Genomic DNA, 14537 nt, shown 5'->3' with positions numbered 1-14537 from the left:
AGGGTGGGTGGGCAAAAAGGAAAAGGCATGCAGTGAAATATCTGAGGGGGCAACCCAACAGAAATGGGTAAGCAGGAAAGACCTATAGAGAAGAAATCATGAGCATGGTAGAGGAGGGCTTTTAAATATATATTTGGAAAGGAAGGTAGCAACAGGACATAATAGACAATAATGGACATCCATCAGAAATAGGGCACATGTGATGTTTTAAGGGCAGATGTGGATATACAGTGGCACTAAAGATTTATAATGCTGTTCATCTAATCATTAGCTTCCAAATTATGTAAATCTAATGAGATCAAGTTAACTCATGAAATTTCTGTCATGTTGAATATTGGAAGCCCCTTTAAATGGGTTGACTGAATTTCCATAAGGATAAGTGTTCTCAGCAGGCATTCATCCCATTCACTTGGATAATGTAGATCATGTCCTGTTTTGGATTTAACTGAATCAAACATTTGGGGACAAACTGAGGTTCAGAGTACTAATCCTAAACTTATTCAAGCCACTTTTGTCAAAATGTGAAAGCTCGTAAAGCTGAGATCCAGGAGGAGATGTTCAGCAAGTGTAACCATTCTAACTTAGGTGATAAGACACGTTGTGCACAGGTAGCTGCAGGGAATAGTTCATGCTACAGCATGCTTGGGTGTTGGTTGTCTCCTAATATAGAAAGGTATGCACTGGGTCTTGGGGTTGATAAGAGCAAAATGTAAACTATCTCTTCTTTCTGAGATAATGTAAAATGCAGAATTGCAAAAGTGTCACCGTTGCTACTGAGAATTGCCTCTGAAACTCTGTACTAGTTGGGACTAGGTAAATACTGGATGAAAGCTAGAGGGATAATTTTTTTTTTCTTTCAAAGTCCTTTGACTAGCAGTGTTTGCTCTCAAAATATCAGAGATGTTTTCAGTCTGAAGAGTACGGTAGAGGATACCAAGATGAATGCTGTAAATTACTAACATTCTCAACAGTCCTTGCAGGAAAAAAAACAGAGGTATTGAAAGTTATCCCTCTTTTAGATTGGGTTTTGTACAACTGCACAGTAGCAGTAAGATTTTTGTTGTTCTTCAGTGTGGTGTCACTGATGCTGCACTTGCAAGTTTACAGCACTGAAATGGCTTGATTGCCTTTGGTTTTTCCTCTTTTCATCTTTTGGTCAGAAATATGTTTATGGAAAACTCTGTGGTGAACTAAACTAGTATTTCTGATACAGGCTTTCTTTGGAAGACCAGTCTTTGTCTTAGTCTTGTATTTCCTCATACTTTCTTGCCATCTCTACCTTTTAACTTTATTATTAAGCAGTCACATTGAGTCTTAAAGTGAGAATTAGAATACCTTAAATATATGCTATTTTAATATTGCACACTGAAAAAGCAGGAAAGCACTTTGTTATCAGCAGTAAAGAATATCAAGAATGAATTCTGAAATGCCTTGTTATCCTTTCTTCCTTTTATGATGTTTAAACAATGTGTCTCTCTCTGTGTGGAGTAAAGGAGAAAAACATCTTGGCCTCATTTGCTGAAGCAGCTCCCAACATTTGTTTTGATTTTGTATTTTTCCCCCGTCTGTTCTCACTGTCTCTGGTGAAAACTTCGCTAGGATATTTCTCATCACCTCCTTTCTACTGTCCAGCTCCTTGCAGTTTCTCAGGCTTTTGCTGCTTCACTCATGGGCCCATCAGTGCAGAGCCCAAGTGAATCAGTCCTGTGGAGCTCTTTGCCCAGTGCTGGACACAGCCCTTAGTACCTTTCCTATAATGTTTGTGTTGGCTCATGATGGGAAAAACGGAAGAATAACACTCATCTGTACTTTTTCAGATACCCATTTTTGTGTAATGTAATTAACACATTTGCTTATAAATTAAAAGCACTTCTTTCAACTGCAGACGGTGAGGTCCAGCTGTGAAGCAGAGTCCTGTGCTAAGCCCCATCCTTACAGGAACATCAGGATCCTGACCTTTTTTACATCCTCGAGATTGAGCACAAAATAATTCTGTGCAGTTGCATAATCTTTCCACTTAGAAAGCTTTACTGTTGCCTAGTAAAAAATATCTGAAGACAGTAATTGAATGCCTTTTAAAAGAAAAAGCATACTTAGACAAGGGGAAAGAAATTAAGTAGCACAGTAGCTAAATAAGACAAAAGCAGGAATATTGATGACATTTTAATAAAGCATTAGTGAATATTTTAAAGTACACAGATGTTTATATCACCTGGCTTACAAATAAGAGGTGAATTCCCCAGCTAAACCTTTGAATGTCAGAGCACTAAGGTGGGCTGTTTAACCCATGTTTGGGCACTCAGCTTTTGACCTCAATTTCACACCTCGCATTTTTCATCCCCCTTGTTGCAGAAGTACAGAAACTTCCAAACAGGTGTTGGAATATGCCAAATAAACATGCTGAGCAGCATCTCAGCGGATGGCCACAGCTTTGGTTTTAACACCTACTTAAACAAACAATAGCAACAAAAACGCCAAAACCTCCAAAACATCAAACAAACCAACCAACCAACCACAAAAAACCCCAAACAAACCCAAGAGGCCTCAAAATCAGTTATAAAAACCTTTTTAAGAAAGTGAAGAAACTCTAAGAACAGGAAGCGTTATTGGTAATAAGACCTTTCTATGTTTTGAAAGGGTGCTTCAACAGCTCTGTCTCTAACAACTGGGACTTCTTATGCCTTAGCCCTCCCCCAGTTTCCTAGTGTGCAATCAAAGCCACTTTTAATTGTTGTTAGATGAAACAATGGCCCAGTCAGGGAGGGAGAGGAGGAAGAAAGCATGAAAAATTAAAATCAGAGTGAGTGATCGGGAAAGATAAATTGCTTTCATTTTTAAGAGATCCCTCTTTCTTAATGTGAGTTAAACCCAAGTTGTATCTTCCATGCAGCGGCCCAGAAAACCTGGGTGTGGTTACGTGTGAAGGGGCTGTCAGCCCTTGCTGTTAAAACCACACTGAAGTCATTCTGTCTTTTAAATGAAATTGATTTAAAACTGCTTCAGTATCCTTCCCCTTCCAATTAATACCATTGTCTTTACCTCTGGTGTCCTTCAAATATTGATGGGTGGCTGCTTATTCTGCCATGTCTTTCTCCTCCTGCCTCACTGCAGACAACTGCTACTGTGTTTTTAATGCTAAGCCTTTGTTTATAGAGCCAGCAGCATTAGGTATTCCATGAAAATACTGAAGATTTTTTTTTTCCAGATTTCCATGAATAATCATAGGGCTGCAGCACAGTAAAGTTTCTCTCTGTTAAATTTGCCTGTTAGATGTCATGGAAAAGTGGATTAAAATTCATTGGACACAGACAAAGAAAAACTTTGGATCAACCCTAGAAAGGCATCTCTGCATCTCCCAGAGGGAAACTGCTTTTCTTTGTTTTGTTCTCATTCAAAGTGGAGATCCTCTTCTACACAGCAGGAATTCTGGAAATCTTGAATTTGTGTTTTGGGGTGAAACTCAGCAGGAGCAGGGCAGATAGAACAGCTGGAATTTTGTTTGATCTTCTGGAAATAATGATTTATTTAGCATCATCAAATCAGCAATGATTTATTTATTTATTTTCCTTCATTTACCTGATTCTCAATATACTCTCTGTATTCTCCATACTGCCTTAATCCCCCTCAGCCTTTTTTCTGTCTCTCTAAGGAAATTGGGAAACTGAAGTGGGAGAAGAAAATCTTTCCGGGTAGTATGTTTGGAAAAAAGAATATAGGAAGTGACTTAATTGTTTTGCAAAGGGAAGCAATAGTTTTAATGACATGAACAGTGCTACACAAACCAGTGGGTTATCTCAGTGTCCATGTAAATGGGGGATTAAAAGAACATGAAATAGATATTTCATGAACTAAGCAGGATGTTGACTTTAAAATTGCTGAAGACTTAGCTGATGTCAGTCCAACACAATCACTTTTTCTCTAGGGCAGTTGCTGGAGGAACTGTATTTGGTTTGCATAGAATAATGCAATTCAGGAAGAAATTCAATTACTGAGCTAATTATCACATTGCATGAGTGGTAACAACCAAATATAAAGCAAGAGGCCACTGGAGGAAAGCCTGAATCACCTACTAATTCCAAAAGTTCACAGTGAGAGGTCCTAGTTGAGAAGTAAAGGTGTTGCTGCTTTGATTGTTAGGCATAGTGGATTATAGTTTAATCCAGTGCAAATTCCTATTGCCTTCAAGAAGATACAACCACAGCTTTGGTTACTAACAATTGTAGAAGACTTTTAAAATCAAGAATTAACTACCTGACTGCATTTATTCAACTAAGCTGAATTTCAGCACAGAAGGTTGCTTTATCAACTGTCTATATTACCTTTGGTCTTAAAAAAATGAAATAAAATTATACCTCAGAGTATCTGTATAAAGATTTGAATTTTTCTAGTAGTGTCTGAAAAGGTAAATCCTTGTCCTGTGTCCCAAGGCCCATGTCTTAGGTGTATAAACAGTTGTTACTCTGCTTGGAATGGAGGATAAAGCCTTAACAGCCTGATTTTGTGTTTTGTTTTGGTTTGGTTTTGCTTGTGAGAGCTGTTCTATTTCCTTCCCTTTTTCCCACTCAGGCTGCATCATCTGTCTCGGAGTGTCCCAAAGCACTTGTGATTTTTTCATTGCATCTTTCATCCTGATTGTTTCATGCATCTTTCTGTCAAAGGAAAAAAAGAAGGGAGGAGGGGAAAGAAATAGACCCAGAGCTGCATGCTGGGCAAAAGGATTCCTGTTTATTATAGATTAGAATTTTCTGAAGTATTGGTTGATTTGTATGGGTCTCAATATGTCTCCAGAACAGAAATGCTTTATAGGTTGGTAAGAAACTGGGGTAAAGAATAGTATTAACTTGTGCCTTACACTGCCACGCTGATTTCAGAGGGACTGAAAGTTAATAAAGCGTCTCATAGTCTTAAAACATATGCATTGGGAAATCAGCAGTGCTCCTCTGCTGAGAATAGAAAATTGATTGCATTCCATAACCTAATGTTTATGCTTACTCTTGCATATGCAGGTGGATATAAATCAGGGTGGAAGAATTCTGACAACCTTTTTGAAGTAAAATCATTCTTTATATTCTGAACTGCTTAGAAGGCCCTTCTCCCCTTTGCCATTTTCTGTTGAATAGGAAATGATAATTGCAGTTACAATGAGCTGAGCCAACCAGAAGCAGGGAAATAAATAATACCTCAAATAAAATGTTAATCTATGTAGATAATGTACTAATATTAATTACAAATCATTTTAATTAAGGCTCTTATTTTCTCAATCATACTTTTTGCAAAGTAGAGAACATGCCTTTTTAAGGAAAAATAATCAGTTCCTTTTGGTAGGAAGTAGAACTAAAGCAAATCTGTTCCTCCCCTGTCTGCTACGTGGAAACCTGTGTGCAATTTTTCTGTTGGTCAGTTTTCCACAACTTTTTTGGGGAGGCTGTAGGGAGCGGACAAAAAGACTTTCTAATACATCAGTGGCATCCTTCTCCCAGCTGGATTCAGTGTGAACTTACAGCTTCAGCTCAGAAGTTTCCAACCTTTTAAATAGCCTGTGTATTGACACACAAAATTCTGGGAACCACTATTGATATGAGTCTCTGCTGTGTTTCAAAGACATCATTATCTTTACACCATCCTTTTTCAGTGTTATTTAAGCTGTTTGAAAACCTCCCTTGTAAGTGATCCCTCTGTGGTGCCATCGTCCTTGGGGCGCATCTGCAGCTCTCACAGTGAGTAGCTAAGATCAGGCTGTGGAGGTTGACTGGCCAACCACCAGCCTGTTCAAAATCTCCAGTGGGCCCTGTACTCCCCACCACATGAGCCAGACCCCAGCCAGGCCCACCCAGCCATGCCACCCTCATGGCAGTTCCACCAAGGACTGATGAGGGCCACACCTGGGTGTCTCCTGTGGATCCCATGCCAGGGAAAATGGTGTTGTGGCACTTGTCCTCTGTGCTTGCAGGCTGTCATACAGATGAGGCCCTTGTTACTGTCACATGTAACCTTATGCTGACTGTTGTTTGGGACAAAGAGCTTGGCCTTTCCCTGTTTTTGCTTCAATCTCATTTTCCAAGGAATGAGAGATCATATTTACATATTTGATAGATCTTCTGTTAAGGCTGGTGATTGAGGGCAAAACTTCTGAGGCAATATTCTTTATTAAGTGTCCTGAAATCCTTATATACCCATGCCAGAGCAGTATTTCAGGGAAATTGATGTTTACTATAGCATTTTTATTAGCCAGAGTTCCGCTTTTACCCCAAGTACCCCTGGGTGCTTCGGAGATGCTTTGGACTTGGTGTTGAATATCCTACTCACCACAACAATCATTCCCTTCTGTTTAGCACATGCTGGCCCACAGTGATTTACTCATTCCTTATATTCAGACTTTATTAGTGTCTTTTGTTTCAGGTAGTAATAAAAGCTCAATCCAATCTACCTTTTTAGTTGCTTTCTCTTTTGTAACCATTTTTCGTGTGGTATTTATATTCCACTGCTACAGTGAAAATACTGAATAGGGAATGTGTCATTCATAAGGGTGACAGGGTTAGTGCTGGTATAAACTAAGGGCTTTTAATTTACTCTTTTTCAAGCAATAAGAACGACCAGGGATTCTCTTGTTGCTGCTTAGCTGAATATGAAACTAAGTAAAGGAATTCTTTGTTGTTGTTTTTCCATAGATGCTACACACCCACAGAAATGTTTTTACCCAAAGAAAACTCCTTGAGTTTAGCTGTTTCCCTTAAGGCTTAGAAGGAAAGAAAGTCTGATTAAATATTCTTTCTGTTCACTGTTTTGGTGGCACCTGGCTGATCTGTTTCTGGAGCCAGTTCAATTATTTCAGTACATAGTGTTGTGTTAGATGTCACATTCTGAATGGACTGTGCCCCACAAGAAGGAAAATGGCAGAAAGAGTGTACTGATAAGCTACAATATCAATAGCAACACTGACTTGAAATAACTATATATGCCTGATGAATGGATTAGTGTGAACTGCCTAATGATATAAACACAAAATGAAGAGATATGTTAAACAAAAGAAGTGTTTATTGTGAGAATCTTTTTTTTTTTAAAAAAAAGAATTGGCTGTAAAGATGTCTTTATTTCCAGCACCAAAAGATCGGACCATTCCAATACCAGACTGGCAATTCAGATTGAAAAGGATGCAGGTACGGCTTGGGAGTTTGGGTGTCTTGTTTGATTTGCAAAATGTGATGTATTTACACTGGTGAGGCTTTTCTGGGAAAGCTGAGGAGATGCAAAGGGTGTAAATGTTGTGTGTACAAACCAGAGCATTTTAAATGTAGCAGAGCACCAGTTTAAGTCGTGTGACCCGATAAGTAAATTTACTCCTCAGTTATGTGTAGCTGGACCGACAGAGAGCTGCTGGGCTGCCAATTGCTTGGTTAATCATAACATTTGTGTCTGTGTGGAATATGCAGCAGGCACCCTAGTTAGATTCAGAGGTCAGCTTTTCCCTGTGGGCAGGGGAAGGTTTTGAAAAAAAGCAGCAAGTTAGTGGTGCCCCTACCACTGGGCAGTTTGGGCTGACAAGTGTCTCCTCTTCCCTGGAGAGAAACCTTTTTGAGAGGGGGGAGGAGGGAAATTGGAAAACTTGCAAGTGGAAGAAGTAGGAAAGATAGTGTGCTGCTCTGCTGGGTGTTAGTGCATTAAATGAGCACCAATCCATGGCCATGTAAAGCAACTTCCCGTTGCTTTGAAGGGCTAACTCGGAAATGTAGATCCTATAAAGTATCAGGAAGATACCATCCAGCTAGAGGAAGAAGAGTTAAATAGAAATGAAAAAGAACATGAAATTTTATGCAGAATGGCTTTATATAATTTTTTTTCTTTGTGAATGTGTGCTGCTCTGGTTGTAGGAAATGATGACAATAATCTCAACTCCATTTTTTATGAGCATTTGACAAGATCTCTGCAGGAATCTCTTTGTGGAGATTTGATCCTGGGACGCTGGGGAAACTACAACACAGGAGACTGTTTTATTCTGGCATCGGATTATTTAAATGCCTTTGTGCATTTGATCGAAATTGGAAATGGCCTTGTCACCTTTCAGCTCAGAGGGCTCGAATTTCGAGGTAAGGATCCCTGATGATTTAAATAACAATGAAACCAACAGTAAATCCTGTCTTTTTAATCTATCACAACTCTGTAGTAGGGCGTAGAGTTTGAGGACCTTTCTCTTTCTACAGATATTTGTCTGTCTAAAAGCTTGGTACTTCTTTGTATCATTATATGAATGTTGTTTTGAAATCTAGATGTTAAGAAATTCAGAGCCATGTTCTCCAATATCATAAGAGTTTCAGAAAGAAGGCTTGTTGAGTGGTTTGCTAGGTTCACAGATATTTTGAGTAATGCTTAGTTATGTTTTCAGATTATTTATTTTTCTCCATAACTTAAAATTGTTCAACCCAAAAAAACCTTGTCTTTGGTGAAAAAAACCAAAAACAAAACCAAAATAAGACTCCTTCCATGGAAAATATCCTGTGTCAAACCATGCAAGAAGCCAGTGCTGAGATGGTCTCTGTCATACTAGAACAGCAGAGTATAATCAAGGTGACTTTTCAACAAGGTTGAGTGTGAGAAAAAAGGCGACAGACTGGCACTTTGAATGCACTCAAGTGTAGGAAGATTAGACTAGGAAATAACATGTGTGGGCTCAAGTCTTGACTCCGTGACAGACTCCACGTAGGATGTTGAACAGGTTGTGGTGAATGCTTCATGTTCACTTTCCTTCCCGTGTAGTGGGGATGAACATAACACTCTTGTGTCCTCAGCAAAGTTACATGGAAAGAAAACAGTAAATGCCTGAAACAGCTTGGTATTGTAGTACCTGATGAGATGCCTAGTCAGAACAAATGCTAATTGTAAGGAAAAACAACTGGAAAGGAAGAAAGATAATTTATGTATCAGCCTTATAATTTCTTGTTGTGGATGTTGATTGTTGAGGAATACGTGGCCATGCATGTGTGGTTCTGAGGCTTGCTTCAACTTCTAAGACATCTGTGCAAGTATTCCTGTATTCATCTTCTCCTTGGGTGCCCCCAAGGTGAGCAGTGGTGCTGCTGTATCAGGGATAGGTACTTGCATTCCAGCTTCCAAAAATTTATCTTTGCTGATCATCCTTTTGTGTTAAAATAGTTTGGTGTGGGATTTGAAACAAACAGAAGAAAGAAATCTCCTTCCCACTTAAACTGCATGAGTTTTGTGAGGGGGGTTGTTTTTCCTTTATGTGGTTGCCCATTATTGCTGGGTCCCTCGCTATCGTCGCCATCGCCAGGCTGTAGAAGTAATGTAAACATTGAAAACAGATGAAACCATATGAGAGGATGCTCAAGCCACGTGCTAGCTGGTTAAAAAGATCAGGGGCCCAGCAGACTGGCATAATAAACTGGAAGCTGATTGGGGAACAACGGGATAGTTTTGTTGCAAAGTGGTTTGGGAAGACTTTCTTTGACATTGAGCCAGGATCATTCAGAGCCAGCAAAGTGCCATTTGGCATTTGGATCTGAGAGCAAAGCTCAAAAATTGCCGTGTGCCACATGTTGAGGCATCTCTGTATTCCCTAAAATCACAGTTTAAGTAATTAAATGTGTCTGAAAATTGACCTTTCCATGCAGATTGCCTAATGCTGTTCAGTGTTAATTAACTGTAGTTAATACTGTTTGGCTTTGTGAATGGATCCAGCATGTCTGCCAGCTGCAACAGGTCTTTAAATTCAGCTGGGGCTGAGCCCCACGGCCTCTCATGTCTTTCATGGGCTGCTGTTGAGAGCCAGCTGAGTCCTTGTGAGGAATATCCTCTTTCCCAGTCTTTCTTGCACTCCTCAGGGGGAGGCTGGCAAAGCAAAGCAGCACCGCTTTCTTACCTGAATGTTTAAGGGGCCTGGACCAAGAGAGCAGCAGCAAACTGAACTGGAAAGCAATGCCAGTTACTGGAGGAGGAGAGGAGTGAGGAAATGGGGGTTTCATCTACATTATCTCATCTTCAGTACAAATCTAGTCCTCTATTCCTCCTCACCCTCAGAGTATCACTGGGGGAAGACACTGCTCAATACTAGAGGAGGAAGTAGTTGGAAATGGGAGAAAAATGGACTCCCTCTCTTTTCTGAACCCACTGGATAATCCTATTCCAAGAGTAAGACAAAATTTGTGGTTGTGTCCTCACAGACATGTTATGTAAGGAAGTTTTCTCTGGTTTTCAGAGTATTGGGTTTTCAGAGTATTTTCAGGGTTGTTATGGGAACAGAAACTAGGAGTGTGTGTATTGCTATTCTGTTGTTTGGCCTGGAACAGAGAAGCCATGAACAAAGGAACTTACCTGAGACCAGCTCAAACCATTTGCCATACCATGTGAGAGCTGAACCCCACTGGACTGTGCAGAATGAGTACCAGAGAAATCCCATGAATTGCAAGCCTGCTTAAGGATGGAGTAGGAGAAGTAAGGGAGCCCAGTGGGGAACCGAGCACAGGCCAGATAAGGATGCCTGGATTTGCCTGATGCAGGTTATAAAAAAAGCCTCATGGACACCAAAACGTGAGTAGATAATCTGCTGTGTGCCCAGTGGAGAGTTGCTGGGGTGATGTGCTGACACCAGAGGGTTGTTTGTGTCTCCAGGTAACCCCTGAGGGCTGGTGTGCTTTAGATAAACTATGCTGCAGAACCATGCCCTTCCTGTATGTGATTTGGTCCTCCTGCCAACAAAGCTGGCTGCTTTGGTGGGGCTGCAGGCCACAGGGGTACCCAGGGGTACCCAGACACTCAGGCACTAGTCTGAGTAAAAGGAGCCAGAGGGGCTGACCTGAATGCAGAAGTTCATAAGGGGATGAATCAAGGCTATTCAAAGGATGTTGTGTGAGAGCTGAGACTGAAATTCTTCCTTGGAAGGCATTTTTTGCTCCTTCCCTCGAACAGGATTGCTGCCTGTGGGGCCAGGAATGTAGAGTGGGCTTCTACCAAGCAGCACCAAGAGCCATGGGCACATGGACTGAGGCACATTCTTCCCCATTTCAAGTCTTGAAAATGGCTGGTGAATACAGCCTGAATACTGAATACAGTAGGATTTTTTTTTCTGCAGAAGTGAGGGAGTGTATGGAACTGCCCTGGAAGAACCTGATGGTTTACAAAGTCAAGTGGCAGTTATTAAGCACCAGGCTCTGCTTTGGGCATCCTGCATTCCTATTTTTAGTTGTCTGGTCATGCACTGTTTTTTACAGGGCATCCTAACTCCTTTCATTGTACAGAATGGTTTCCACAAGGCGGAGAAAAGGGATAGAGGAGGAACTTGTAATCTGTAATTTCTGAGCTTTGGCTGCTTAACTTCAATTTCAAACAAGTAATTTTAATTGAGGGCCCCAAAAATCTGCTGTTCCTTAAATAGGAAATCTGTGTTTGCTTTGGAAGCGAGTGAATCACAACAGTGTTCTCTGTGACTGTTTTCTGTTTATGACTAAACCAAAAGCAATATTTGCATTGTGGAGCTCTGGGTTTTCCTATGGGTGTTTCTCGTTGTGGTAGCTGAAAGGCTGTGCTGGCAATACTGGTAGTGGCCAAAGAAGGGTTCACAGAGCCTTCTGAATTTAAGTGTACTTGCTGCCTCCCTGGTTTTCAGTCCATCCTAATTGAGAGTTGGCATTATAAGTGACTGATCCAGATGCCTTTCTAACTGTTTGTAACAGAAGCATTTGTCTCAGCTTTTAAATGAAAAAACAAACCCAACCAAATGCCTGTAGGCAGCATAAGAAGGTACAGACTGAGCAGACTGAAAGAAGAGAGTCAGCAAATATGAGATTCCTTTCATCTGTCTTTAGTCCTGTTCATATTAAACACCTTGGATGAATTAGTTTTTCACTCTCCCATTCCACGACAGGGAGGGGATGTGCCTCCATTGTGTCATTCATCCTGAGTATAAAGCAGAGGGGAGGCTCAAGACCTCCAGGCATTGACAGGAAATGGCCAGCTCCTCCTTTATAGAAAGCAAAGAGAAAGTAGTAATGAGGTGCATAGCTCATTAGGAGGGAACACTTCCAAGGAGCTGCACACTGGTGTGGGGGAATTGAGCCCTTCAGTAACTTAACTCTGCTGTCTGTGTTAGACCACAGCAGAATGCTAAAAGCTGCCTGCCAGAAGAAATACATAACATATCATTTAATTTGAAAGGAAGAGATGGGAAAACCCACAGTCAGGGAACAAGCAGAAACAATGTCAAAATATCTCCCTCTCACGAGTTCCCTGTAGAACAAGGGAGATTTAAAATGTTTTCTTGTTTAGTCTATGTGTCTACAAAATGTCTTTTGGAGAATATTCATTTAGGCATTACATGTGTAGAAACTACTTACTGATGGTGTTGCTGAAGTCTTCAGGAGCTGTTTTGTAACTCCTGCACAGTATTCTTCAGTCATTTAATGAACTTCTAAATCTCTGCTGTGATTTTTTGTTACTGCATGTTGCACGTGCAATATTCATGCTTCACTTGGAACTTCATTAGATGGAGCAAGGCAAGAAGCACAGAGCAGACACAGATGTAGTTGTACACTGTGGCAGCAGGATGGGATTGCCTGTGGGGCACTCTGTGTTAGCTAGCTTATTTCCCACGCAAAATGGTGTATGAAAGCAGCCAGTTCAGGCTATGTGCTCTAGGCACCATAATGGTGTCTAATAAGGACAGTTACTCATTTCTGCAGCACATGTGTATGCTGCATAGCTTTATTACAGTAGCAAGTACATTACCAGTGTAAGGAATATTTATTTGTGTTTGATTTTTGTGTCTGAAGGCTCTGTAGCACTAGGAAGAATCATTCTTTATTTAAAGAGTGGTTGCAAATTTTATTTTTTTACAAATCACTTCTTGCTGTCGGGAAATAAAAGTGCCCATGTTCATGTCTTTCCTGAAACCACACTTGAGGTATGTTCAGTGTATGTGCCAGAACTTTAAAAGGTATTGATAAATGACAGAGTTCAGAGAAAAACAGCATTTTTTGACACATCCCTTGGGAGAGAAGGTTAAAAACCAGAAGTGCAGTGTTTGTGGGAAAGAACAAAGACTGAGAGACACAATTCTTGGAAATACTAGAAACATGGACAGAAAGGATACAAAGGGGTTTCCTTAATCTTGGTGATTTAATTGGGAAGAATAGCATGAAACGGAGAAGAGGATACTTTATATTAAATGCAGGGAATCTCTGATGTACAAGCCTTTCTAGATGCTTCAACAGTGGATGCTGCCTATGAATTTCAAATAGGCTTATAATAGTTTCTGTAACACATACTAGAATAAATATTTTTTGTCTTTTTTACTTTTTCTTCCTTTCACAACTTTATGTGTATTTATGGGCACCCTGGAGAAGACTTCTGGAAAAAAGGAAAATGTTAAATGCAGTGCAACCTTTTTATCGAGAAAATATCTTTGCCAAAACCAAAATATTGCGTCTTGCATTGCACTGCAAAAGATGTGACATGAGAAGTTTTTGTGGATTTTGTAGCTGCAAGTTTAACAACAAACATCTTTGGAGAATGCTACTTCCACGTGGTCTTTCTTAATGTGTGTCTGTGGGCCAAGAAAAGGAAAGGTTTCTGAGGAGAGGGGATGCCTGTTATTATAGCAACTGATCTGGGTTGAAAACCAGGTTGTTTTTCAGACATACAAGCACCTGAAGCAGCTGAAAGCCAAACCACAGTTTTAAAACCAGCATCTTTGATGTTTGAAGAATTGATACTGTTCTTTAAGTCCTAAAATTTTTCTTTGAAACCAGCTGAGACTATCAGAACCTATAAATTACTGTTCTTTATCCCAATTCCACAAGCAAAAGAGCAGGAAGGAGCCAAAAAAGTTGCAGGTTTCCAGAATTTGTCTAATTCTGAGGTTCATGAGTTTCCATTTGTGAGCTCAGTTCACTCCACTTTGAAGTATTTGGGGGTTTTGTGTTTCTAGAACCATATCTGATGCATGTTTCAGTAGAGGACGGCCTTCCAATGGCTGTAATTATGCTCGTTGTGCTTATTTTGTGTGATAACTTGCTGCATGTTAAGCTGCTATCCTGAGCAGAAAAGAAATGTTGGTTGAGGAGGAGCCTTTTCTATCAGATTTTGGGAATACTCGGATTTACATCATAAGCTTGTTGAAGCAGAGCCAGATAATTCTACTGTAATTCATTTATTTGTAAGACATTCATGTGCTTGGTTTAGCCAAACAAAGGGTGGGCAACCAGGCATTTTTCTGGAGTCATCTGTGAAGAGACCTCTGCACAGCTTAGGACAGGAGTTACCCTGGGCATGAGCCCTTCCTATGTAGGTTTGCACTTCTAGTTGCTTTTATGTCAGCAATCCTCAGGGCTCAAGCTATGGCTGCCTTCAGCCACAATAATTCGTCCCTGTCCTGGATGTGTTGTTAAACTGAAGTGTTTTATGGAAATTAAAACTGCTCCTAGAAGTATGCAGTTGTGTAATGGATTTTGTTTTTCTGGCCCCTCAGGTCTTGAAAAACGCTTTTCACTCGCTGAGTTTTCAAAATTGAATTCAAAAGCACGCTATAG

At 40.4% G+C, this 14537-nt stretch overlaps 1 protein-coding gene across 1 annotated transcript in view; it reads left to right on the top strand.

Moving 5' to 3' along the window:
• PCNX2 (pecanex 2) overlaps positions 1 to 14537 on the top strand; it is a 151250-nt gene that overhangs the window by 104358 nt on the left and 32355 nt on the right. Inside the window, exons 24-25 of the mRNA XM_069010280.1 lie at positions 7099 to 7157; positions 7869 to 8084. Coding sequence (XP_068866381.1) covers positions 7099 to 7157; positions 7869 to 8084 — 275 coding nt within the window. The remainder of the gene's footprint in view (positions 1 to 7098; positions 7158 to 7868; positions 8085 to 14537) is intronic.

Source organism: Aphelocoma coerulescens, chromosome 3 (genome assembly GCF_041296385.1).
Source record: "Aphelocoma coerulescens isolate FSJ_1873_10779 chromosome 3, UR_Acoe_1.0, whole genome shotgun sequence".
In the NCBI taxonomy this organism is placed as follows: domain Eukaryota; kingdom Metazoa; phylum Chordata; class Aves; order Passeriformes; family Corvidae; genus Aphelocoma; species Aphelocoma coerulescens.
The sequence above is the reverse complement of the archived record's forward strand: the minus strand, read 5'-3'. Positions and strand labels throughout refer to the sequence as shown.